This window comes from Microcaecilia unicolor, chromosome 12, assembly GCF_901765095.1.
Source record: "Microcaecilia unicolor chromosome 12, aMicUni1.1, whole genome shotgun sequence".
Lineage (NCBI taxonomy): Eukaryota > Metazoa > Chordata > Amphibia > Gymnophiona > Siphonopidae > Microcaecilia > Microcaecilia unicolor.
This window is the reverse complement of record NC_044042.1, coordinates 56203583-56229520: the sequence shown is the minus strand read 5'-3', so window position 1 is coordinate 56229520 and position 25938 is coordinate 56203583. Positions and strand designations below refer to the sequence as shown.

The following is a 25938-nucleotide window of genomic DNA, read 5'->3' as shown; positions in this document are numbered from 1 at the left end:
GAGAGGGAAACTGCGCCGCCGAGGTTGCTGCCGCCACCCCTCCCCCCGGCCCGGGCCCTCTCTTCCCTTCTGAACTTACACATCCATTCGCCGAATGCAGCAACGCACATCAGCTGAGCTGCACTGAGCCCTTCCTTCTTTGCCTGTGGCCCCACCCTCCTGTGACGTAACGTCAGCGAGGGCGGGACACACACAGGCAGAGAAGGAAGGGGCAGCTCAGCTGATGTGCGTTGCTGCGTTCGGCGAATGGATGTGTAAGTTCAAAAGTAAAGAGAGGGCCCGGGCCAGGTGGAGGGGTGGCGGCGGCGACTTCGAGGGGGGGGGGAAGCGGTGGTGACTTCGCGGGGGGGGGAGGGGAGCGATGGTGACTGCGGGGGTAGGAAAACCTCAATACCAGCCCGTTTTTACGGGCTCAACGGCTAGTCCTAAAAATAAGCAGTGGATTTTCCCAAGTCCATCTTAATAATGGCTTATGGACTTTTAGGAAGCTATTCAAACTTTTTTTTTTTTTTTTTAAATTTATATTTATTAACTTTTTCCATTATATTACAAGACATTTCTTGTTCAGGTATAGTATACAGTAATTTACAATATTGTAAAATAGTAATAATAAAAAAAGGAAAAAAGAAAAAACGTGAAAGTAAACCTTCACTAAGGAAAATTTATACTCGTCCATAAATGTGATCCAAGATTTCAGGAAAAATTATGGAGACAAAGTATAAGGAATTGATAAAGATTATACAAAAGCTGCTAAGAAGAGCACAAATATTGTTAACGTTTTTCCATTTTCACTGAGGTTATAAGCGAAGACACATGCGACGGCTGTGTAAATACATATTTTCTTTCTTTAAACCTTATTATGCACTTGCAGGGGTACCTTAAAAAAAAAGTACCCCCCAAGTGCAGCACCTCAGGCCTAAGAAGTAAGAATTGTTTCCTTCGTCGGCGAGTCTCCTTAGAGACATCAGGAAAAAGTAAAACTTTTAAACCCAAAAAGGGTTTATCTTTATTACGGAAAAAACAAACGAAAGAGCAAATTCTTATCTGGTAATAATACCACTGTGGCGACTAACGTGGCCGCAGTCGCCAATTCAGTGTCAGAAGTTTCAAGTAACAAGGAAATATCAATCGGGGCTTTAGGTACCGGGGTTCCTTTCCCAGGAATGTAGTAAACCATAGACATTGGAGGCAGATTCTGTTCCGGAATTAATAAATTTTCACGCATATAGCGTTTCAACATATCTATTGGAGTTACATTCTGAAGTCGAGGAAAATTAGTAAATCTAAGATTGTGATTTTTAGTGTAATTTTCAAAAATTTCCATTTTGTCTCTAAGACTAGTCAAGTCTTTCACCATAATAGGTTGTAAGGTTTCAATCTTCAGAAGTCTCTGATCCAGGTTAACTATTTTACCATTTAAGTCTTTAATCTGTTGATCTTGTACACCTAAGTTACTTTCCAAAGATTTCACTTTAGGTTGAAGGTCATTGATCTGCTTAAGAAAAACTTGACCAAGATTGGAAACCAAGTCCCACAAAGCCTCTAGTGTAACATCTTTAGGTTTAGTCATACACTCTACTGGTAATTCAAACCTCACAGACAGATCAGCGTCCTCACTTCGCCCCTCAGCTTCTCTCCCCTCAGTTTGCAACGATTCCACGGGCAAACTGATCTCCAGTCCCTCCTCGGTCGCAAAAGAGGCTTCGATTCGGCGTTTTTCTTCTGGGCCCCTAACCTCAATGGGAGTAGACCCTGTCGAATCCAGGAAGAAGGAACTGGCGCCAATCGGCTGGGGAGGAGGTGTGCGTTCAGCGGGGCTAAGAGTAACTTCAAGTCCAGAGAGCGCCGAAGTCTCCGTTTCGCCGGCGCTTACACCTGGTTGCAACCCGCTTCCATTATGGGCTCCTTGCGGTCTCAAGTAGCGATCCATCGGACCAGGTAAGGAGGGTGGTAACGGGGAAGCCCTGCCCGCTATTCTTCCTCTTCGTTTCGGCATGTTAGGAGCTTGAGTCAACGCGACCTAGCAGCTTACCGCCATCTTGGATCCCCAGAGGTTTGTTTTCTCAAACTTTTTTTAAATCCTGCTAAGCTAACTGCTTTTACCACATTCTATGGCAATGAATTCCAGAATTTAATTGCACACTGAGGGAAGAAATATTTTATCTGATTTGTTTTAAATGTATTACTGCTGACCTAGCAGTCCTAACTTGTCTGGATAGTTATCTAAATAGCTGCTGGTCCCCAGATAACTGTCAGATATTCAGTGCTGGTGCCTGGGTTAAGCCTGACATTGAATATCCAGGTAAAATTCAGGCTGCGCTGGTCTGTGTCTTCAAAATTGCTGACCACTTCAGGCTGAATATTTTTATCAGAATGCAGGACCATCATTGGAAATTAGGGTGGAAATGTTTGATTATGAATTAAATTATTGTGCCATCTTTTTCCCCTGAGGATTGTCACCGTTAGTGCTTGGGGAAGTTTTTTGTTTGTGTTATATGCAGAATTTCTCTTGTTTGGTTTAGGTGCATGTTTGTGTTTTATTGTTATTTTATTTAAATTGAAGATGTACTTTCCATATCCTTTTTTGAGCATTTATATACAAGAAGATGAATAAATGAAAGGAAAAACTGTCAGCGAGGGAGAGTGATTTGATAAGGGGTGGGGAGGAGAGGTTAAATTGGCAAGGGGTTACAAAGAGAGTGTGACAAGGGGTGGTGTGAAGGAGGATAGCTAAGAGAAGCGCTGCTGTCAGGGAGTTGTCAGATTTATTTATTTCAAACAGTGGCGTAGCCACAGGTGGGCTTGGGTGGGCCATGGCCCACCCATTTATGGCTCAGGCCCACCCAACAGTAGCACATGTTTAGTGGTAACTGGTGGGAATCCCAAGCTCCGCCAGCTGAAGATTTCCCCTGATGGTAACAAAAACGCTACTCTTCACGACACCAGCACCTGCTCAGTTTTCAGTGCAATACTGCTGCCAAGGTGGAAAGAAGCATTTTCCCACCAGCTGAGATTGTTTTTTTTTTTTTTTGGAGGAGGGGGGGGAAGAACACTTGGTGCTCACCCAATTCTTGCCTAGGCCCACCCAAAATCTGTTGTCTGGCTACGCCCCTGATTTGAGGCTGCACCATATATAACTCTGCTATAAACAATTGATACACCTTATTACCAGCTACAATTATACATGAGATATATTTGCATGTAATGGCCACTCAATGTAAGCAAATATTTCTCATGCCTATTTATTAGCTATCCTGAGAAACCAGCTGGTTGTGGGGTCACCAGAACAGATTTGGGAAACCCTGACCTAGCATTACCATCTCACCTGACTTCAAGGAAACAGCATGATGCCGTCCTGGTTTTTGCCCAGTTCCTTGCATGGAATTGTAGTTCGGATTTCCCTTTGTACGCAACGGAGCAAAGTCAGGACTAGTCTAGCTTGTTCTGTTAACCTGGGGGTAAGGTGACAATTCTCCCAGCAGGCCTGCACGTTTTCTTACGAAGCAGATGGGCGTGTGTGAGAGTTTCACTCCCTCCCTTCCTTCTGCTGAGCGGTTTCTCTTCCTGACCTCACCTGTCGCAGGGAAGGAGAAGGGGAGGGATCCGTGGAGGGGGCTGATCTTGTGTGATCGAGAGGAGAGAGAGAGCCACACCTTGAAACCACCTGAGAAGAAGAAAAACAGCCACAACAAAGGGGGGAAAAGAGCTAGTGGAGGAAAGCAGCTCCGGATCCAGAGATCCTCGTCCCCCTGCCCCACCTGAGGACTTTGTTCTACAAGTTTCACATGGTTTTGGCCTGACGCCTGATGGCAGAAGCAGGAAGGTGAAAGTGAGCTGAATGCAGGGGCAGAGGCCGAATCTACCGAAACAGAAGCAAAGGCTGGACAGCTAGAACAACAACAACAACAACAACAAAGAACCCAACGTTTCCCAATTTTACATTGCGAGTCCGGCTTCAGTGCCCCGGGAGTTGGGGAGGGGAAGGATGAAGAACTCGGATTCGGGCCTGAAATACGACTCCAGGACCGAGGTGAGCTTGTCCCGGCCAGCCTAGGGATCGGGAATGGCTGGGGTGGGGATTCTGGTCTCACAATTAAGGCATATTGTGGGACTCATTTTCAAAGCACTTGGATTTACAAAGTTCTGTAGGTTGCTCTGAAATGTTGTAAGTCTAAGTGCTTTGAAAATACGCCTTATGCTCACGAATGAAGGAGTGAGAGGAGAGGGCTTGGACATGAGTATTAGTAATGAGCTAAAAATATGCTCCAGCCCCTGAAATCTCGTCACCTGGCAGGTAGAAGGAAGTTGTAAACTTGTCATCAGATTTGTGATGAGAATTGAGAATGTATGGTGGGGTTTTTTTTTTACTTGGACTCGTAGTTTTTCTATTTACGGGAGAATTCAGTAACTCGTGATGCAGTTTGCTGATAAATGGGGTTAGTTGTGGGTGTTGATCTCCCCAGAACAAGCCTTGTCTCGGCCAAAAGCTGCAGGACAGGCCTCTAATTCATAAAGAGAGAGAGGCAGCTCCAGGCGGAGTATCTTGAAATACGGGGTATTTACTTTATGAAGGGTCAGTACTTTGTGCCTAACGTGGGAGAAACTTTTGATAAATCCTTGCTCTGCTAAAAGATGAAGTTGTGGCGTAAACCGAGTGCAATCAGCTGCCCTTCGCTTCCTGGCCTTTTGTTTGTTGATTGTAAACTGCAACCTGTTAATGCAAAGCGGTTGTTGGCCTCTCTCGCCTCCTTTTCTAGGGTTGTATTTCCTGTTGGACAAATGTAGCTCTTCAATGGATGCTAGAGAAGCTTTTTTTTTGTAAATGTAAAGAGGGGAGGACTGTGTGGGGCTGCGGCTGTTCTTTTTACTTCCCCAAATCTTTGCTTGCTTTCTTTGTTTCTTTCTTGTCCTTGTACCCATCCAGTTAAGTTACTGTGATTGGAGTCATAGGAGCCGGCTCTATGGGTTCTTCAGCACCCCCAGTACTGAGAAAATTCCTTGTATCATGTGTCCAGGAAGGGGTTATTTCCATTGGGCTTAGCACCCTGAAGAATTTTGAAAAGTTGGCTCCTATGATTGGAGTGGCTGGTGGTGGCTCTTAAATCTGTCAGATGTGTGCCTCAATCGATTTTGAGATATGCTTTAATTGAGTCAATGTAAACATATCACAGGTTGTAAAGCACCCGCTCACAATGTATCTGTGGGTTGTAATAGATAAAAGTGCACACAATAGCACATGGCTGGCCTAAGATTTTGTTTGTTTGTTTTAAGACCCCGTTTCTCTGATTTTAACACCCCCTTTTGTTTTGTACGTTGTAATTTTGGAAGTGAACATCCCCTCCAATTTACTAAAACGTTAGCAGAGTTCTAAGTATGTTTCAGATTTGTGAGTTCATCACTCTCTCTGAAAGCTGTTCTGCTACTGTTGACTAATATCTTGTTAACATGCAAACTTGGGCTGAATGTTATTACGTGAAGAACTTTAGTTTTGCTTATGACGCAAATATGGGTTGGGTATGTTGCACAAAAAGGAGCTTGTCATATAGATGTTAATCATCAAGCACTGTGTGTTTCTCTCTCTACGTATCACATGTCATAACCCCACTTTTGCCCTTTCTCCCCCAGCATGTCAACTTTTCTTCATAAGTGAACACTTTTAGAAGTACATATTGAAAAGCATATGCTATGTCAAGAAACAGCAGAACATAAGTACATAACTATTGCCATACTGGCACAGCCCGAAGGTCCATCAGGCCAATCCAGGTCACAAGTACCTGGCAAGATCCCCAAAAAAGTACAATACATGTTATGCTGCTTAAATAAGCAGTGGATTTTCCCTAAGTCCACTTTCATAACAGTTTATGGATTTTTCCTTTAGGAAGCCATTCAAACCTTTTTTAAATCCCACTAAGCTAATTGCTTTTACTGCATTCTCTGGCAATGAATTCCAGAGTTTAATTACATGTTGAGTGAAGAAAGATTTTCTCCTATTAATTTTAAATTTACTACTTTGTAGTTTCATCGTGTGCCCCCTAGTCCTAGTATTTTTGGAAAGCTTAAAAAAGCGATTCATGTCTACCGGTTCCACTCCACTCATTATTTTATAGACTTCTATCATATCTCCCCTCAGCCGTCTCTTTTCCAAGCTGAAGAGCCCTAGCTGCCTCAGCCTTTCCTTATAGGGAAATCTTCCCTTCCCCTTTATCATTTTTGTCGCCCTTCTCTGTACCTTTTCTAATTCCATTATATCTTTTTTGAGATGTGGCGACCAGAATTGAATACAATATTCGAGGTGTGGTCGCACCATGGAGCGGTACAAAGGCATTTTAACATCCTCATTTTTGTTTTCCATTCTTTTCCTAATAATATAAGTACATAAGTAATGCCATACTGGGAAAAGACCAAGGGTCCATCAAGCCCAGCATCCTGTCCATGACAGCGGCCAATCCAGGCCAAGGGCACCTGGCAAGCTTCCCAAACGTACAAACATTCTATACATGTTATTCCTCGAATTGTGGATTTTTCCCAAGTCCATTTAGTAGTGGTTTATGGACTTGTCTTTTAGGAAACCGTCTAACCCCTTTTTAAACTCTGCTAAGCTAACCACTTTCTCCGGCAACGAATTCCAGAATTTAATTATACGTTGGGTGAAGAAAATTTTTCTCAGATTTGTTTTAAATTTACTACACTGTAGTTTCATTGCATGCTCCCTAGTCCTAGTATTTTTGGAAAGCATGAACAGACGCTTCACATCCACCTGTTCCACTCCACTCATTATTTTATATACCTCTATCATGTCTCCCCTCAGCCGTCTCTTCTCCAAGCTGAATAGCCCTAGCCTCCTTAATCTTTCTTCATAGGGAAGTCGTCCCATCCCCGCTATCATTTTAGTCGCCCTTCGCTGCACCTTTTCCAATTCTACTATATCTTTCTTGAGATGCAGCGACCAGAATTGAACACAATACTCAAGGTGCGGTCGCACCATGGAGCGATACAATGGCATTATAACATCCTCACTTTTCCTTACCTTTCCTAATAATACCCAACATTCTATTTGCTTTCCTAGCCGCAGCAGCACACTGAGCAGAAGGTTTCAGTGTATTAACGACGACGACACCCAGATCCCTTTCTCGGTCCGTAACTCCTAACGTGGAACCTTGCATGACGTAGCTATAATTCGGGTTCTTTTTTCCCACATGCATCACCTTGCACTTGGTCACATTAAACGTCATCTGCCATTTAGCCGCCCAGTCTCCCAGTCTCGTAAGGTCCTCTTGTAATTTTTCACAATCCTGTCGCGATTTAACAACTTTGAATAACTTTTGTGTCATCAGCAAATTTAATTACCTCGCTAGTTACTCCCATCTCTAAATCATTTATAAATATATTAAAAGCAGCGGTCCTAGCACAGACCCCTGAGGAACCCCACTAACTACCCTTCTCCATTGTGAATACTGCCCATTTAACCCCACTCTCCGTTTCCTGTCCTTCAACCAGTTTTTAATCCACAATAGGACATTTCCTCCTATCCCATGATCCTCCAGTTTCCTCTGTAGCCTTTCATGAGGTACCTTGTCAAACGCCTTTTGAAAATCCAGATACACAATATCAACTGGTTCCCCTTTGTCCACGTTTGTTTACTCCTTCAAAGAATTGAAGTAAATTGGTCAGGCAAGATTTCCCCACACAAAAGCCGTGCTAACTTGGTCTCAGTAATCCATGTCCTCGGATGTGTTCTGTAATTTTGTTTTTAATAATAGTCTCTACCATTTTCCCCGGCACTGACGTCAGACTCACCGGTCCATAATTTCCCGGATCTCCCCTGGAGCCTTTTTAAAAAATCGGCGTTACATTGGCCACTCTCCAATCTTCCGATACCACGCTTGATTTTAAGGATAAGTTGCATATCACTAGCAGTAGCTCCGCAAGCTAATTTTTCAGTTCTATCAGTACTCTAGGATGAATACCATCCGGTCCAGGAGATTTGCTACTCTTCAGTTTGCTGAACTGCCCCATTACGTCCTCCAGGTTTACCGTGAAGTCAGTAAGTTTCTCCGACTTGTCCGCTTGAAATACCATTTCCGACACTGGTATCCCACCCAAATCTTCCTCGGTGAAGACCGAAGCAAAGAATTCATTCAGTCTCTCCGCTACGTCTTTGTCTTCCTTGATCGCCCCTTTTACCCCTCGGTCATCCAGTGGCCCAACTGATTCTTTTGCCGGCTTCCTGCTTTTAATATACTGGAAAAAAATTTTACTATGCTTTTTTTGCCTCTAATGCTATATTTTTTTCGTAATCCCTCTTGGTCTTCTTTATCTGCGCCTTGCATTTGCTTTGACACTCCTTATGCTGCTGCTTGTTATTTTCAGACGGTTCCTTCTTCCATTTTCTGAAGGCGTTTCTTTTAGCCCTAATAGCTTCCTTCACCTCACTTTTCAACCAGGCCGGCTGTCTTTTGGACTTCCGTCTTTCTTTTCTAATTCGCGGAATATGTATGGCCTGGGCCTCCAGGATGGTATTTTTGAACAGCATCCATGCCTGTTGTACAGTTTTTCTCTCTCAGTTGCCCCCCTAAGTTTTTTTTTTTTTTAAACCGTTCTTCTCATTTTATCATAGTCTCCTTTTTTAAAGTTATGTTTCAACAATTTTTATTATTGATGAATTATCCTGATACATATAACTAGAGCGCTACAAACACAAAGTTGCAAAGTTACTTCATACATTGGTGTAAGTAAAAAGATTGTCATCAACAAAGTTTTCAGACTTTTCTCCCCTCTTCCCCCTCCCCCCCCAATTTCTATTCCCCTTTCTCTCATATAGTCCAGTTGTGAAGAAGACCTATTAACATTATGAGTCAGGAATCAGGAGTGCTTTTCAGGTTATCGTACAATTCTGCCGATTCACAGTTGGTCGTAGCCCTCTCTCATGTCTCGCCTGTATTGCCTCAGCAAGCGGTTGCTGTTCCGCGAAGGAGCCCGTACTCTGGTGGCCCCCTCTCCGAAAGTAAAATATTCCGTTATCGTATACAGACATGACCTTTAGGTCAGGTGCAACAATATATCATCACATTAACCAGTTTTAATAATAATCATTTCCCCAAGGTCAATCATTCACACTGTCAGTATGCTATTACCGTCCCCTCACTCCTCCCTCCCTCCCTTGTCCTTCTGTGCACTCCCTCCCCCCCATCCTCCTTTTTTAAAGTTAAACGCTAACATATTTGACTTTCTGTGTACAGTTACTTCAAGGTCGATATCAAAACTGATCATATTATGATCACTGTTATCAAGCGACCCCAGTACCAAACGTCCCTCACCAGATCATGCGCTCCACAAAGGACCAAGTCTAGAATTTTTCCTTCTCTCGTTGGCTCCTGCACCAGTTGCTCCATAAAGCTGTCCTTGATTTCATCAAGGAATTGTATCTCTGTAGCGTGTCCCGATGTTACATTTACCCAGTCTATATTTGGATAATTGAAGTCACCCATTATTATCACATTGCCCATTTTGTTCGCGTCTCTGATTTCTTTTATCATTTCTGCGTCTACCTGCTCATACCTAACATTTTATTTGCTCAGGAGTCAATAACATAAAAATCTGCACCTTGAACAAATAACCTGTGCCCTTACACAACTCTTTTTATAAGGAAATATCTTGTGTGGATTGTGTGTCCCGAAATCATGATAGGCTGGAGAGGGCTTTGACAGCAACTCCAGTAGTTAGGAGGTACAGTAAGGTCAATGCCAGGCAGATTTCACTGTCTGTTCCAAAAATGGCAAAGAGGGGTCAGGATCAAGTGTGTGTATTTTATATCACATTTGTATCATATGCTATGAGTGTGAGTCTTGCGTATCTCTGTGGGAAAGGAAAAGACTCCTTTAAAGCTGTTAATTAGCAGTATTGTTGGTTATCACAATGAATGTGATTATGTTGAGACCATAATGCATCTGATGCTACTACTGCTTGCTTCTCCAGAGCAGGCAGGGGGCTCAGCATTGCAGAAGAGAAAATTGTTGATAATTCCACAGAGTTGTCGTCCACTGGTCTCTGAGCACCTTCGGTAGATGCCTCCAAAATCTTTGTAACTTTGTAAAATCTATGTTATGCTTTGAAAATGAGCCTCATAGTGGTGTACATAGATGAAGAGTTTTATGGTCATCAAAGCCCACTCCAGCATATTCTAATATGTCTTGTCATTTGCAGGACACAGACTGTAAAAGTCTGCCTGGTAATGTCCTCACGTTCCAAATTACTGGTGTTTGTCGAAGCTTTCTTCAACTGGCTCTCTGAACATAATTTGGTCTTAAATCCACAAAAGAGCAAAGTATACTTCAGTTCTTTCCTTGATACCTGTGTTGTTTGATGCCCCTATACCCCCTGTTGACCACTTTAAATATCTGAGGGTTATGATAGATTTCAAATTAACTTTTTCAAATAAAATTTCAGCAGTATTAAAGCGGGGATTCTATGCTCTTCGAAGGATAAAAACGGTGAGGAACATCCTTGATTTCAGAGAGTTACATACTTTGTTTAATGCTTTTGTATGTTCTCAGTTGGATTATTGTAACGTGGTATACGTAAGTCTTCCGAATACTGGATTACAACGATTGCAGATTCTTCAAAATATGGCGGCTTGTCTGTTATGTCATTCAAGATGATCAGACCATGTTACCTCTCTTGATGAAACTACATTGGCTTCCTGGGCACTTGAGGATCCAATTCAAAATCCTTTCTTTGGCCCATAAAGTGGTTCATACAGGCCTTCCTGATTACTTGGCGTTATTGACCATCCCTTACACTCTGGCCCATTGTCTGCATTCCCTCAATGACCATAGACTCATTTTACCAAATCCTCAGCAGGTCTATAATGAAGTCATGAGAAAAAGTACCTATTATTTTGTAGCACTTTTTCTCTGGAATAGTCTACCATTGCAGATTAGGGCAGAGCCCCTCTTGAAAACTTTTAATGTGGCTTTGAAAACCAATTTTTCACCAAATTTGGAAGTACTTGAGATCCTGCTGAGGACTTGCTCGCTGTCAGCGATGATGCTATGCTTGATGGATCCTTGTGGTCTGACTCAGGGCACTGAGATTGTTGTGTTAACATGAGAGTCTCAGCCTCCTGAGTTTTGTTTATTTGCTACTCTAGCAGCTGTGTTCTCCACACTATCTATTATCTTTTCCATGCTTGCCCTTTGCCAATTTCTAAATGAAAATCACACTGAACTCTGTGTTCTCTTGAGTGTGAATTACTGAATCACTAATTGAAAATTCTGTCTCTTCTGAGAGAGAATTCATAGCTCAGGAAATAAGAACAACTTGATGTGACACGTTTTGTTGACATCAGTTCGAACAAAATTTGAATGAGGTGGTGGAGACCTTACTATAAACATTTGACAGATATATTGGGCAGTGGTAGAGGAAATGGGTAGAAAGATCAGGTAAAAGAGATTTGGAGAGCTGGCATTGATTTAAATACAGGAGTTTATGGTAGAGAATTGGGTAGCCTAGATGAGCTAATTATCTACTATCGTTTACTATGTTATGTTTTTGATTTGACTTTTAGTGAGAACGAGGGCTTCTTCTTATATATTTACATTTATACGTGCTTGTATCCCACCAATGTGGCTTACATTTAACAATTGGCGATTGCATTGATGTATTACAGTTACAAAGATATGTGGAACCATGTTAGGGTCATACTTTGTTTATGGAAGGAACATTTGTTTGTGGCTTGGTAGTTTCTCCTTTCTTCTTGCATGGCACAAGGACCCCAGGAATCAGTGCTGGGGTCCTGGTGCCATGAGTGTTTTTTTAAATTGGCTCTGTTCCCTATTCAAAAAGCTCTACATTCAGTCACCAGATGTGGCACTTAATGATGTCTATGACTCTGCTCGGGGCTGGGATCCCACTTCTAGCATCTCCAGTCCCAGCTGACCTCATGTGAAGAAGAACCGATCCAGGAATCAAACTGGGGACCATCTACAGGCAGTGCACAGCTTATTTTATCATTTACAGTCTTACTAGTGCGTTTTTTTTCTCTGACAATTGGCAAAGGATCTGTGGTGTATTTGTAGTTTTTAATCATCAATTGAGCATTCCAGGTATTTTCCCTTGTTAAAGCAGAAGGTTTAAGCCCATACCGATCATAAATTAGAGAAACCATTAAGGAATGGAATTTGCTGTTTCAGACAGTGCGTGCTTTTATTGTATTGAATCTTAAAGGATTGTTGTATTTGGAAATAACACAGCCATGATTTTGGAGCAGACTTTGCAGCTCTAGTTCTGGATCTGTCTGTGGAGTAGTTTTACATATCTGGTTACTTGTCACTAGAAAGTCTGCGTCTACAGGTGTTTCTTGCTCTGCACTTGGTTTCGTCTTCTGTGATTGATTCTGATTTTTTTTTGTAAGCAGAGGATTAATACTTCAGGGAAGATAGGAGCTTTTGAATTTGTGGCACAGAAAATAAAATGTTTTTTTTTGGAACAAGGGGAAGGAACTATCTGCAGATCAGAACTTTATTTCCTGCTCAGTCAGAACTGGACACCTTCATTCTCAGCATCACTCTATCCGAAGTTTCCTCTTAAATTCTATCCCCCCCCCCCCCCCCCGACCTCCTCTTTGGTCTTTGCAGTAATCACCTGGGCTGGAAGCCAGGTAGACTTGCTTCTTTTGGAACTTTACAGCTAAAAGAATGGGATTTCAACCACCGAATTTAGCCATTTTGTAATTTTCAATGTGAAGTTTCATATACAGTTAACGATCTCTAAGCAAATTACACAATAAAATCATAGCAATATAACTGCAGCTCTCCACTCAGGGCTGTTAACTGTGCTTTTACTGTATCCACAGTCAGCTCAGGAATCTAAATTCCTGATCTGAGAATCCAACGAAGGAATATGACACATGGTAATGCATAGCATTTTCCTTTTCACTATGCTGGCCTGGCCCAGATCCAGACTCTCTTTATTGGTAATACCAGAAGCTCTGTGTGTGTGTGTGGGGTGGGGGAGGGAACAACCCTCCAACATCGCAGCGTGAGCAGTTTTCCCACTACATCAGTGTTTCTCAAACAGTTCCTGGTGATCCCATGACTGCTTGAGTTTTCTAAATGCCCACAGTGAATATAGATGAGATATATTTGCATATGCTGGATCTGAAAGGTGTGGACATTTACCTCTTATGTCAGGGGTGGCAACCTTGGTCCTTGAGGGCTGACACCCAGTTGATTATTCAGGATTTCCCCATAGAATAAACATGAGAACTATTTGCTTGCATTGTTTCCATTGTATGTAAATAGATCTCTTGCATATTCTTTGGGGAAATCCTGAAAACTCAACTGGGTTACGACCCTGGAGGACCCACCCCTGTCCTAAATTATATTGATTGTGGACATCTTGAAAATCTAGCTGTTGGGGTAAGGAGGACAGATTTGGGAACCACTATCCTGTGTTAAAACCTGTGCTGTGGTTGAACTCCGAAATGTCTACGATATTAATAAAAAAAAAAAAAAAAAAAAGTATAAAATGTCATTAGTAGCTTCCCCAGAGTTGCTCTCTGAGGGTAGAGCAGGTCAGAAATCCCACTTAATCCTGAATGGCCCCATGAATCTACTTGGTCTGTGTTTAACATGGCAAATTTCTGGGAGCAGCAACTTTGTCAGAGTGGCAAAGTATTACAACTGTCTGGGCCACAGCACCCTCGTCTATGTCCTAGTAGTACATGTGACAATTGTGTGTCAGATTATGGGAAGTAAGTGTTCCAGCCCTGATGTTCTGTGGGGCACCAAGGAACTTTATGGGGGTATAATTTCATTCACTATCTCTGTTGTTTTTCAGTGGAGGACAAAGGTTGTGACACACGAATTGGGCAATTGAGACTCTCATGAGCTTCTGCTCAGAGGCTCTCATGCTCAACCTTCCTAAGGAAGAAACTGGATTGGGAGGTGGGGGTAAGAAGGGGGAAAAGAGGCAAAAGCATGGGGAAATTCACTAAATGGTGCCCAAAGTTGTGGCGTCTTGTTGGCATAGAAGAGACAATAGAAGCTGAGAGACGATTTGCCTAAACTATGCGCTACTGGCCTTTTCTCATGTAAAATTCGGAAGTGAGGAAAGAGAATTCGGTTGTAAATACCTCATGGGACAGAGTAGAATTTTGTAGCTGTTTCTGTTTGAGAGGTTTTTTTTTTTTGTCTGCCTTATGCTGACTGGCTGAAGAGACAGAGGGCACCTTTTACTAAGTGGCAGTATGCCCAATGTGGGCTTACCGCTTACTATAATGGAAGTCCCGGCAGGCTACCACAGCAGCCCAGCGGTACTTCCCACCCCTACTGTGCCATCATTTCTGGCGCTACAAAAAATGTATTTATTTTTGTTGTGCCAGACTGTACCCGGCAGTAATCGGGCAGTGTCACATGCTACCCACTGCCTGATTACTGCCGGGTTAGAGCGGGAGACCTTACCGCCACCTCGATGGGTGGTGATAAAGGATCCCCCCAGAAATGGCTGTGTGGCAAGTGCTTTACTTGCCGCCTGGCCATTCCCTGTAGGAAAGCGAGACCTTCCTTTTTACCAGCTGTGGTAAAAGGTCGCCTCGCCCTCGGCGCATGTGTAAAACATGTGCCGATTACAGCACTGGCCCCCTTTTGTCACAGTTTGGTAAAAGGGGCCCAGAGAAATGTGGTCCTTGCGTGTATGGAAAAGCAAAAGCAATAAGAAGAAGGAAGGAAACAACTCCACAAATGGAGCAAACCAAAGTCCAAATGAAAGGAGTGGAGTCAATCAACAGGAACCAGATGATTCTTTATTGTATTCAGCTGTTGAAAACTAGGGAAACCCCGACACAGCTGTGTTTCCCCACAACATGCGCCTGCTTCAGGGGTTAAAACTGGTTCTGTATTCAATGGTTGCTTGTCAGCAGTTAAAGCAATGCTTAGTGAGTAAAACACAGTCGGCACCATGCAGCACACAGCATCTCACTGAGGCAGATTATAAATTGACTAGTAAAAAAAACCCCGTTTCTGATGCAAATGAAACGGGGGGGGGGGGGGGGCTAGCAAGGTTTTCTTCAGAGTGTGCATGTGGGAGTGTGTGTGTCCCTGCCCTCTGCCCTCTCTCTCTCTCCCTCCCCCCTCCGAGTCCAGTCCTTCAGTGTTGTTTCCTGCTGTTCTGTGTTTTTGTTACAGAGAGAGTGAGGGCATCTCTCTCCCCTCCCCCCTCTGAGTCCTTCACTGTTTCGTGGGATTTCGTGCTGTGCTGTTTTCCTTCACTCATGGGGAAACGGATATCTCTGGCGCTTCACACTTCCGGCTGGAGGCTTCAGTGGTGCCTTATATATAGATTATCGTCCAGTAATGAGAGAGAAAAATACTTTTTATTTATTAGGAATTCACTAAAGGCGGTGTACAGTAAGAATAGATCAAACATGAGCAGTAGGCAATTAGAGCAGTAAAAATATTCGCACAACAATACAAAGTATGGCCTTGTATACTGCTTGCAATGACAACACAATATGTACTAGAACATTATAATTGGTAGTGAAGGGTAAGGCAAAGTTGTAACATCATGCCTGCTTCATGTGGAAGAAGTGGGGTATAAATGTTCATAAATAAACATACAGATGGGTAAGAAAGTAGAAAGAGAAAGTAAGGTGACTGATTTGAAGAAAGTTGCACATGAGGTCAGAGAGATGGTTAAATATTATCTCAGCTAGGGTAGAAGTGGATAAACACGTCCCACTGCACTTTTAGTGACTGGAGGTTAAAGGCCTTACACATTGACAGAAATAAAAGGTGACAATTTCTCCTCTGCCCCCTGGCTAAAAATTCTTTAACCTGGCCTTCAGAAGCTAGTTTTAAATCTTTTTTTAAAATTCACCTACCATATTGCTCTACACCACATTCTGAAATTTGTTTTAAATATGCAGCCAGAATTATTTGATAAATAACCTGTCTGTGCTAGCTTGTTCACTCAGCTCAAGATTGTATATCTTCTCAGTTTCTCTCTTTCCCCCCCCCCTAAGGAGAAGAATCTTAACCTGTTTAACATCTCCATCCTGTTTATCATTCTTGTTGCATTTCTCAATACTTTCTACTTCAGTTGTGTATTTTTGAGAGAGGGTGACCCAGAGCTCTGATAGATGTAATCCTTTGGCTGCCTGTAGGCATTGATTCCCCCTCCAAAATTGTGAGTTGCAATTAACCTGTTTTTTGGTTTGTCTCAATGTTTTGTAGGCTGGTTGTCCTAAAATAAAGTTGCTTGCCCTCACCAGAATTGCACACAGTACATGAGGTGTGATCGCACCACCGATCCACATAGAGGCGTTATGATATTTCCAGTTTTGTTTTCTGTTCCTAATTTCTAGCATGCCTTTTGCTGTTTTGACTGTAGCTGCATGACCTGATCCTCTCACTCCCAGCCTCCACACACTGCAGCAGGGATTGTAGCAGAGACAGCCTGAAAGCTGCCACACTAGCCGGTGAGGCCTTTCCTCTGCCATGTCCTGCCCACAGGAAGTTGCATCAGAGAGCTGTGTCTGTTCATCTCATGCTGGAAAATTTAGATTTCTGGAAAATCATCCCATCTAACAGAACAATTTGCAGATCGTTTTTATCATGAAACAAAATGGGAAGTGACCGGAAAGCAAATTGTCCCAAAACCCAGACAAAAGGGGATTGGGAGAGATGTCTACACAACAGATTTTTAAAATGGTTCTTTACAAGGCTAAAATTAGCCAAAACTATGTGGGTGCTGTGCACTGGGGATAGGATCCAGTGGTGTGACTGTAAAATCTGAACTTTTATACCATTATATGATAGATTCTGTCCTACTCAACCAGTGGACACAGCTGACATTCTGCAGCAATCAGTAAAGGTTTCCTAGAAGTAGAAGCAGAAGAAACTCAGGGAAATATGTTGCACAAACTGCAGTCCAGCACTAATTTCTGTAGCTTGCCCAGCAACTTGCCGAGAACAATCCCGCCTTGTGGACAGTAGCATGCTCTCATTGCACTCGCCAGTGGCGTTCCTAAGGGGGGGGGGGGCGGTGGGTGTGGTCCGCCCCGGGTGCACGACGCTGGGGGGGGGGGGGGGGGCCGTGCACGCCTGTCCTCCGTTCGTTCCATGCTTCTTCTCTGCCCCGGAACAGGTTACCTGTTCTGGGGCAGAGAAGAAGCATGGAACGAATGGAGGACAGGTGCGCGGCACCCCCACCAGCGGCGTGCACCTGGGGGGGAGGGTTCTTTCGTGGGGGGTGTCGCGCTGCATCCGGGGGGGGGCAGGGTGCATCTGCGATCCGCCCCGGGTGTCAGCCCCCCTAGGAACGCCACTGGCACTCGCTACTTCTTGACCAGGAGCAGGGCTTGTAGGGTCCACTCCAGTGGGGAGAACAGTTCTGAAAGCACAGTCCTTGAGTCCCTGTACATGGATATGGAGCTTTAGAGTATATTTCTCTAGTAGCAGTGGTAATTCTTACTCCAGGGTCTTTGCAATTTCACTTTGCTGCTGTGTTTTTTTTTCTTTTTAAATTTGGAATTAGCTTACACTGTTTTTTTTTTTTTTTTTGTGTGGTAGATCAAAGTGACTTTTTAGGTACATTACTCATTTCCAGTGCCACTGTTTGTACCTGAGGCAATAGAGGATTAAGTGATTTACCCAGGATCACAAGGAGCCACAGCAAGATTTGAACTGGGCTTCCCTGTTTATCAGTCCAATGCTCAGCCTCTAGGCTACTCCTCCACTTCTTATCTCACTTGTTTTGTCTTGCTGCAGTCTGTCCGAGTATGGCAACACTTATGTTCTTACAAGTGGAACAGGCAAATGTGAATGGATTGTTTATTCTATCAAAAAGTACAAAAGCTAGGGGATACTGCATGATGTCACATAGTAGCACATTTAAAACTAATAGGATGAAATATGTTTTCACTCAAGTGCGTTGCTAAGCTCTGGAACTTATTGCTTGAGCAAGTGGTAAAAGCAGTTGTTTAAGCTTGGTTTAAAAAAGATTTGGACAAATTCCTGGAGGGAAAGTCCACATGCTATTAAGGGAGACCTGAGGAAAGCCACTGCTTATCCCTGAGGATACGTAGCATGGAAGCTAACTACTTCTTGGATTCTAGACCAAAAAAAAAGGGGGGGGGGAGGGAAAACTATACTCCTTTCAAATTCAGAAAACAATAATCAAGAAACAGGGAAGAAATGTGGCAAACCATATTACATAAAAGTAAATATTCATTGAAAAACACTCTTTCTAAAGACACAACAGCATTAGATGGTAATAGAGAAAAAGCTATAAGATCTCTTATAGAGCACAGCTATTCCAAATGAAAGCTTATAATTCTACATCAATCATTTGCCAAAGTGTCCTTTTTTTATTCATTTAAATTTTATTTTTTTAAGTAAATATGGTATCAATAGAATAGGAAAATATAAAAAGCGACCACTTAACTTTAATTGTACCCAGCACACTTAGTGCTAGCACAATCACCCAATGCCCAGATTGACGGAACAATGGCGTACAGGATTATCTGGAGTAGTTGCTGTTCTCTCCACAGTTTCATGCACCATGTAAAGGAAATTGCTTCAAATCTCAAAGAAAACTGCAAGGTTAAACCATCAGTCAGTGCCATGTACTTGTGACCTGGACTGGCTACTGTTGGAAACAGGATTCTAGACTAGATGGACCCTTGGTCTGACCCAGTAGGGCAACCCTTCTGTTCTTAAAAGATTAGGTCTAGGGAATAGACCAGATGATGTGTAGATAAGAAATAACATGGGTTGACAGGAAGATTGGTGAAAGTCTGCCGGGACAGAGGAACACTGAGATCCCATGAAGAAATAACACAAAAAGAGTGTGAAATAGACCAGGCAAACCAGAATCAAATGAGGAGACTTCAAATGATGATAGACAGTTTATTGATGAAGACTCGACATAGTACCATGTTTTGGCTGTTAGCCTGCTTCAGGAGTCTAACTAAATAACAATAAAATATAAGATACTGACACAAAAAAAATGTTAAGATATACATAAAATATACATAAAGAAATCAAAATTGAGATAAAATAATAATTTTCCAAAATGAGGTAAAAAGAACATGTTCTTAAATAATTAGAATAAAAATAAATTAGGAACTGACCTTTTATATAAAACTAGTAAAACATGCCCGTTTCTGGAGGAAATGAAACTGGCGCTAGCAAGGTTTTCCTCCCGAACCCCCCCGTCCCTACCCACCCCTTCGGCGTTGTGAAGCCACTGACCGCTATTGCTCCGCACCTCGTCAACGCACGCCACCTTCATCCACTGACGCCATTGCTCCGCCCTCGATGTCATCACGTTTGACGCGAGGATGGGGCCCAGACACTGATTTCGGTGGCTTCACCACCACGAACCCTTTGAACCCGAAGGAAGTGCCCGCAGGAAGTGACACTGACGTCAATGTCCTCAGAACGTTGAGGATGAGTTTTATTATATAGGATATGTAAAAACTTCAGTTGGTCAATGAACTTTGGTACAATGAAATGGAGAAATATGGTCTAAAAGAAACGTATCTGCATAAAAACATGTATATTATACATGGTACACCAAACAACAAATATATGTTTGTATAATGGTACTCTATATACATAAAAAAAAGTAAGATATAATGAAGTAATGAACTTGAGAGGAGTGTATTGATAAAACCTTGAAAGAAAAGGCCCAGCAGCAAATTTTCTCTATGCAATTATTAATCTTGGAAAAGGTAACACCTCGAGAAAAATTCACCGGAATAACCATAAAGATATCAGCATATGACAGAAGTTTCACACTAGTCTCCAATATTTCCAAGTGAGCTCATATAGATGTTATTTAGGTGTGAGGTAAATAGGAGAAACTTGCGGAACCCCACAAGAAGATTTCCATGGAAATGAAGCTACCCCATTCTTGACAACAAACTAACACCTGTTTTTCAAAAATAAACCATCTTGAGTAGAGAGAGGTGTGGTAGCCGTGTTAGTTCACTTTTAAAGGTAATCAATAGAAATAAAACATGGAAAAGAAAATAAGATGATACCTTTTTTATTGGACATAATACATTTCTTGATTAGCTTTCGAAGGTAGCCCTTCTTCGTCAGATCGGAAATAAGCAAATGTTGGTAGATGACAGTATAAGTGAAAGATCTCACTTATCCACCCTCATCCTGTTAGACTGTCACTGAAATGCCGAACCCCCCCCCCCCCCGGCGTCGCCACCACCAACTTTGACCCCCCCCTGTGAATGACCCTCTTGACCCCCGCTGCTTCTGTCGCCTACCTTTTTCAGCCGAGGTCCTCTTCTTCCGGCGCAAGGCTTTGTTCTGTTTCTGCGAGTCTGATGTCCTGCTGTATAGGCAAGAGCTAAATTTTAAATTTTAAAAAATCGTTCCTTTTCACAGCAAACACGTTTGTTTGACTTCGAAGGAATGCATTGTACTGAAGTACCAGTATTGCTAGTTTACTGGGATTTGTAGAGAATGATTTATTTCCCCTTCTGACTCAGAACCCAGTCAAGTGAAACTCTCCCTCACAAGTCTGCCTCTCAGTATTGTATTAAAAAAAAAAATGAGGATTTCTGGAGGATCCAATTTAAATGTGGCCACGTGGGACACTTTCCACCCCCCCCCCCCCCCCCACAAAAAAAATAGTTTTAATATACTGCTTTTCTGCTCTTATTGCAAGACCTGTGAGGATGACAAGGGAACTCCTTAAGGCTATAGGAAAAGAAAAACTTCTTAAAAAATAAGGGAAGGGGAAACTGGAAGGTGGACATTTTAGCTGATATGTATATATATTGTCTAGGACTTCGGAGAGGCTGATTGTTGTAATAAGATGAAAGGACTTATTTTTTTGCCAGTTGCTGTCTTATTGGCTAGGGGTGGTTAAGTTTGCTTCTGCTTGGAGGAATGTGGGCGGAGGCACAAACAAGGAAGGGAAGAGTGATACATGATGAAACCCATGTTTCACAGAAACTGTTTCAGTGTGTGCTAGTGATCCAGTCTTTCTCTTTCACTATCTTCATGATTTGATCTATCTGTGAGTCAGGATTCTTGGAACTTCTTGCTAGGTGTCCCAGTCTCAATAAGTAATAAATAAACTTGGTTGGGGTGGGGGAGGGACGTTATGAATGTTGTTCACCATTTGGAAATTTAAGAACATAAGAATCGCCATGCTGAATCAGACCTGAAGTTCATCAAGCCCTCTTTTTCCAGTGTGAGTGGTGGCAAAGACTCCAGCAGTTTTAAATTTGCAGTAGATTTGGGGGAGGAGGAGGAAGAATCTGAGAAGCACAAATGTCTGTGTTTTGTCAGGGTTTTTTTTTTCCCACTTGGTCTTATCTTTGCTGTGAATTGTCCTTTTTTGAGGGGCTGGTTTAGTTTGTGTGACAGTTTAAGGTCCCAGTCCCTCATGGCTGGAACTAGGATCATTCTGTGGCTTTCACTGATTGTCAACTGAAATATTTCAGCTATGAGGAAGGAGGGAGAACACATCTTTCTCAATTTTTATGTGTTTGTATGTGTATGCATAAAAAATAGCTTTCCTTTCTGCTTTGTATTTATTATTATTGTGAGGGGTATAGTGTATCAGGGGAGGAGAAGCTTAATGGTTAGTGCAGTGGCCTGAGAACCAGGTTCAATTCCCATTGCTGCTCCTTGTGACTCTGGGCATGTCACTTAACCCTCTATTGCCCCAGGTACAAATAAGTGCCTGTATATAATATGTAAACTACTTTGATTGCAGCCACTGAAAGTGGTTTATCAAGTCCCACCCTCTTTTCCTTTATGGCTTAGTATACACCCTATCAATTTGCTTCATAAATCAAAGTACAGTGCTTCCCAATCTTCTTGTGGCTCTGACCTCATGATTATGGCCAAACAAAATTGTGATTTCCCCCCCCCCCCCCCCCCCCCCCGGGAGGCATAGAATAATGGAGAACCCACAATTTGGGGTCTTGATCCAGAGTTTGGGAAGCTCTGAGCTAGATCTCATGTATATTGCTAAGAGAAACATATTTTCAAGGCCTATCTCATTTGCCTGTTTTCACTTTCTACTGCTATGCAGAGTTTTGCATGACTTCTGCTTGTGCCCTTATTTTCTTGAGTCCGATGACAGGCTTGAATGTCTCTCTCTTTTTTTTTTTTTTTTTTTTAACTGAACCCTGCCCCCAACCTTACCACGCTGCTCCTATATCTCACAGGTGCGCTTCAGGCTTTTACTTTACTACTTTGTTACCGCTTCCAGAGCTGGGTGGACAGACTGCCGTCAGATTAATGGTGAAGCTACCAACTCCCTGGGCAGGCGCTGTGGTAGTGAGGATGTTATAAATATGGGTTTGCTGATCTCCCTGAGGGGGTATAATGCATGACCTTGAACTCTGACTGCTGTGCTATCTTCCTATTGAGAAACCAGCAGTTAGGGCTTTAGTAGAGGGTTATATAGCTCTGGCTACCATGCCCGAGTTTGTTGTACTTTCCTACACAGCCTAGAAATATATATATCTTCATTTAAGATTCTTCTACAGTTGTGGCCTGATCTCACTTGTCTTGTGATTTTATGTGGTTCTATACATAATTATCTCTCTTTACTTGAGATGTTGAAAAAGGTTTTCTAACTGATGCACATCTTGTGCTTTCCTGGACAGAAAATGAATGGGTTTGAAGAAGAGGTGGAATTTCTACCCACCATGAACAGTAAGAAGGTGGAGAAGAGAGGTCCGAAGAGATCGGTCATGATTCTGGCGGTAGTGATCAGTGCCTTGTTCCTGTCACTCGTGATAGGTTTACTGGTTTGGCACTTCAATTGTGAGTATGGAATGGATATGTTTATATATGTTTATAAGTTGTAGAGAGCCTGGATTAAGACATTATGAGCAATCCTTTACAGTAACCTCTGTTTGGATAAACCCCCTCCACCTCCATTTTAAAGAAAAACCCAAACTACTAATATGACAATGCATGGGAACGGAAGTTATACAATAAAAGACCATTAATAGATGTCCTCTTTACTCTCATCTCCCTTGCCCACATAAAAGGCAATAACTGAATCACTTCAACTGCTGGTTGTAAGATTCCCCTGTAATACAGAGTGATGTGCAAGTAAGCCACCTTACTCTGATTTTAGCTCCCATTCCTGATACCATGTACAAACCCCAAGTGAGCCTGATACCATGTACAAACCCCAAGTGAGCCTGAGATTCATAGTGAAACAGTAATATATAAATGTGAGAAGAAAAAGTATGAAGAAAATTATAGTTATTGCCAGAATTTGTAATTAGGGTTACACATGCTTTTTGTTGGATTCAGTAAAACCAATTGTTAAGCATTTGAGAATTTGTTGCAGTGGCGTAGCCTAGGGTGGGCTGGGGTGGGCCCAGGCCCACCCACTTTAGATTCAGGCCCATCAAGTAGCAGCACACCTATAATGTGGCTGGCAGGGACCCCAAGCCCCACCAGCCAAAAACTCCCAACAACTGTTTAGCTGCCAGTGAAAATCTGTTATTTAAAAGGTATACGGGAGCAAGGGGATGTTTGAAGGACCATATGGCATGCAGGCGAGAGAGGGAGAAACCAAATCACTTGTAGGACAAGGCGGAGTTATGCCCACCCAACTTGGGTCCAGGCCCACCCAAACTTGGGTGTCTGGCTATGCCCCTGATTTGTTGACCTATGCTTGGTGCAGTATGTGGTCAGTAAGGTTGGCCCATGGGACATGAGAAGGATGATGATCACTTTCTTTCACAGTGGGTGACTCCGTAATTAGTGAATCTGATGCAGAGAATCCCTGTTTCTGACCCTTAGCCTTTTTTTTATCTCATTCTAAGTAAAATCAGGCTACATATATTCAGGGTTAATGTTAACTTTCCAGCTAAACATCCCTACAGTTAGTTCAATGTACAGGGGCTAGTTTGGACAGACATTTTGAAGGAAGACAAAGTCCTTTCTTCCTTTTCTTGTACGTACTTTGATACCTACTACATATCCTCATTATCACCATAGTTTTGCCAGCCAGACCAAACTGTTGACGTAACCTTCCTTGTGAGCCCCACCAGTACCAGCTGAGCTTGACTGCCAGCTCTTTGCCCATTCATATCTTTATATCAGTTTACTATCAGCCCATCATAGGGAGCCTATAATCATTTAGAGATGTTGCTGCAAGCCCTGATGTTTGAAGAAAACTTGGATATTGTTGCTATTACGGAGACATGATTCAATGATTCTCATGTATGGGATGAGACCGTACCGGTCTATAATCTTTTTAGGAAGAATAGAGAGAGCTGAAGAGGTGGAGGAGTGGCTCTGTTTATGAGAGAGAATATCAGAGCAGCTGAAATGCGGGGAACCTGGGGAAAAGAAGAACCTTTATGGATCGTCCTAGAAAGAGAAGATGGAACCTGTATCCACACGGGAGTTATCTACAGACCTCCTGTGCAAACGGAGAAGTTAGACAAGGATCTGATAGAAGATATTCAAAAGATTGGTATGAAAGAGGAGGTGCTACTGTTGGGAAATTTCAGTTTGTCTGACGTGGATTGGAACGTCCCATCTGCGGAATCGGAAAGAAGTAGGGAGATTGTGGCTGCGTGTCAAAGTGCCTTGCTCAGACAAATGGTGACGGAGCCCACGAGGGAAGGGTCAATGCTGGATCTAGTGCTCACTAATGGAGGTAGTGCTTCCAATATCCGGGTGGGTGCCCACCTATGTAATAGTGATCATCACACCGTATAGTTTGATATAAGAGCGAAGGCAGAGTGCGGGCGCACAAAACTCAAAGTACTGGATTTCAGACATACTGATTTTGATGCAATGGGGGAATACCTGAAGAAGGTTGGCGTGGGAAGGCGTAGGAGAAGTGGAAAAACAGTGGTCCAAGCTAAAGGCTGCTATAAATATGGCGACTGATCTTTTTGTGAGGAAAGTAAACAAAAGTTCTCCAAACAAGTAGCTGAAAAAAATAAGAGCAAAAGAGGCTTTGTTCAAGAAATACAAAAGAATGCAACAAGAGGATCACGGAAAAGATTATTGGATTAAACTGAAAGAAGTGAAGAGGGAAATACGGCTAGCGAAAGCAAAAATGGCAAAAGATGTAGAGAGGTGACGACTTTTTTTCCAGATATATTGGAGAAAGGCAAAGAGATAGGAGTGGAATTGTGAGCCTGGAAGATAATGAGAATGGCTATGTTGAGAGTGATGAAGATAAAGCAAACGTGCTAAACAATTATTTCTTTTCGGTGCTCACAGAGGAAAATCCTGGAGAAGGACTGCGGTTGGCTGCCGCGGGAACATCTGGGAATGGAGTGGATACTGTGCCTGCCATGAGTGGGAAAGCGCGGGGTACAAATGTAACAAAAAAAAAAAATAAACAGCTGGAGAGTCCGAAGGTGAACAAAGCTATGGGGCTGGATCGGATACATCCCAGGATACTGAAGGAGCTCAGAGAGGTCCTGGCAGGACCTCTTAAAGATTTATTTAATAGACCTTTAGAGACGGGAGAGGTTCTGCGGGATTGGAGACGAGCGGATGTGGTCCTTCTTCACAAAAGTGGAGACAGGGAAGAAGTGGGAAACTACAGACCAGTAAGTCTCACGTCGTTGGTAGGAAAAATAATGGAGTCGCTGCTGAAAGAAAGAATAGTTAACTTTCTAGAAACCGACGGGTTACAGGACCCGAGCCAACATGGCTTTACCAAAGGAAAATCCTGCCAAATGAATCTTAATGACTTTTTTGACTGGGTGACCAAAGAACTGGATGAGGGACGTGCGCTAGATGTAATCTACTTGGACTTCAGCAAAGCCTTTGATACGGTCCCCCACAGAAGACTCATGAATAAGCTGAAAGGGCTGAACTTAGGATCGAAAGTGGTGTGAACTGGATAAGAAACTGGTTGACCGACAGGTGGCAGAGGGTGGTGGTAAATGGAATCCGCTCGGAG

At 42.8% G+C, this 25938-nt stretch overlaps 1 protein-coding gene across 1 annotated transcript in view; it reads left to right on the top strand.

Annotated features, from left to right (window-relative positions):
- Positions 1 to 3582: 3582 nt before the first annotated feature.
- ST14 (suppression of tumorigenicity 14) overlaps positions 3583 to 25938 on the top strand; it is a 63536-nt gene continuing 41180 nt past the window's right edge. Inside the window, 2 exon segments of the mRNA XM_030221770.1 lie at positions 3583 to 4030; positions 22652 to 22811. Coding sequence (XP_030077630.1) covers positions 3986 to 4030; positions 22652 to 22811 — 205 coding nt within the window. The 5' untranslated portion in view covers positions 3583 to 3985.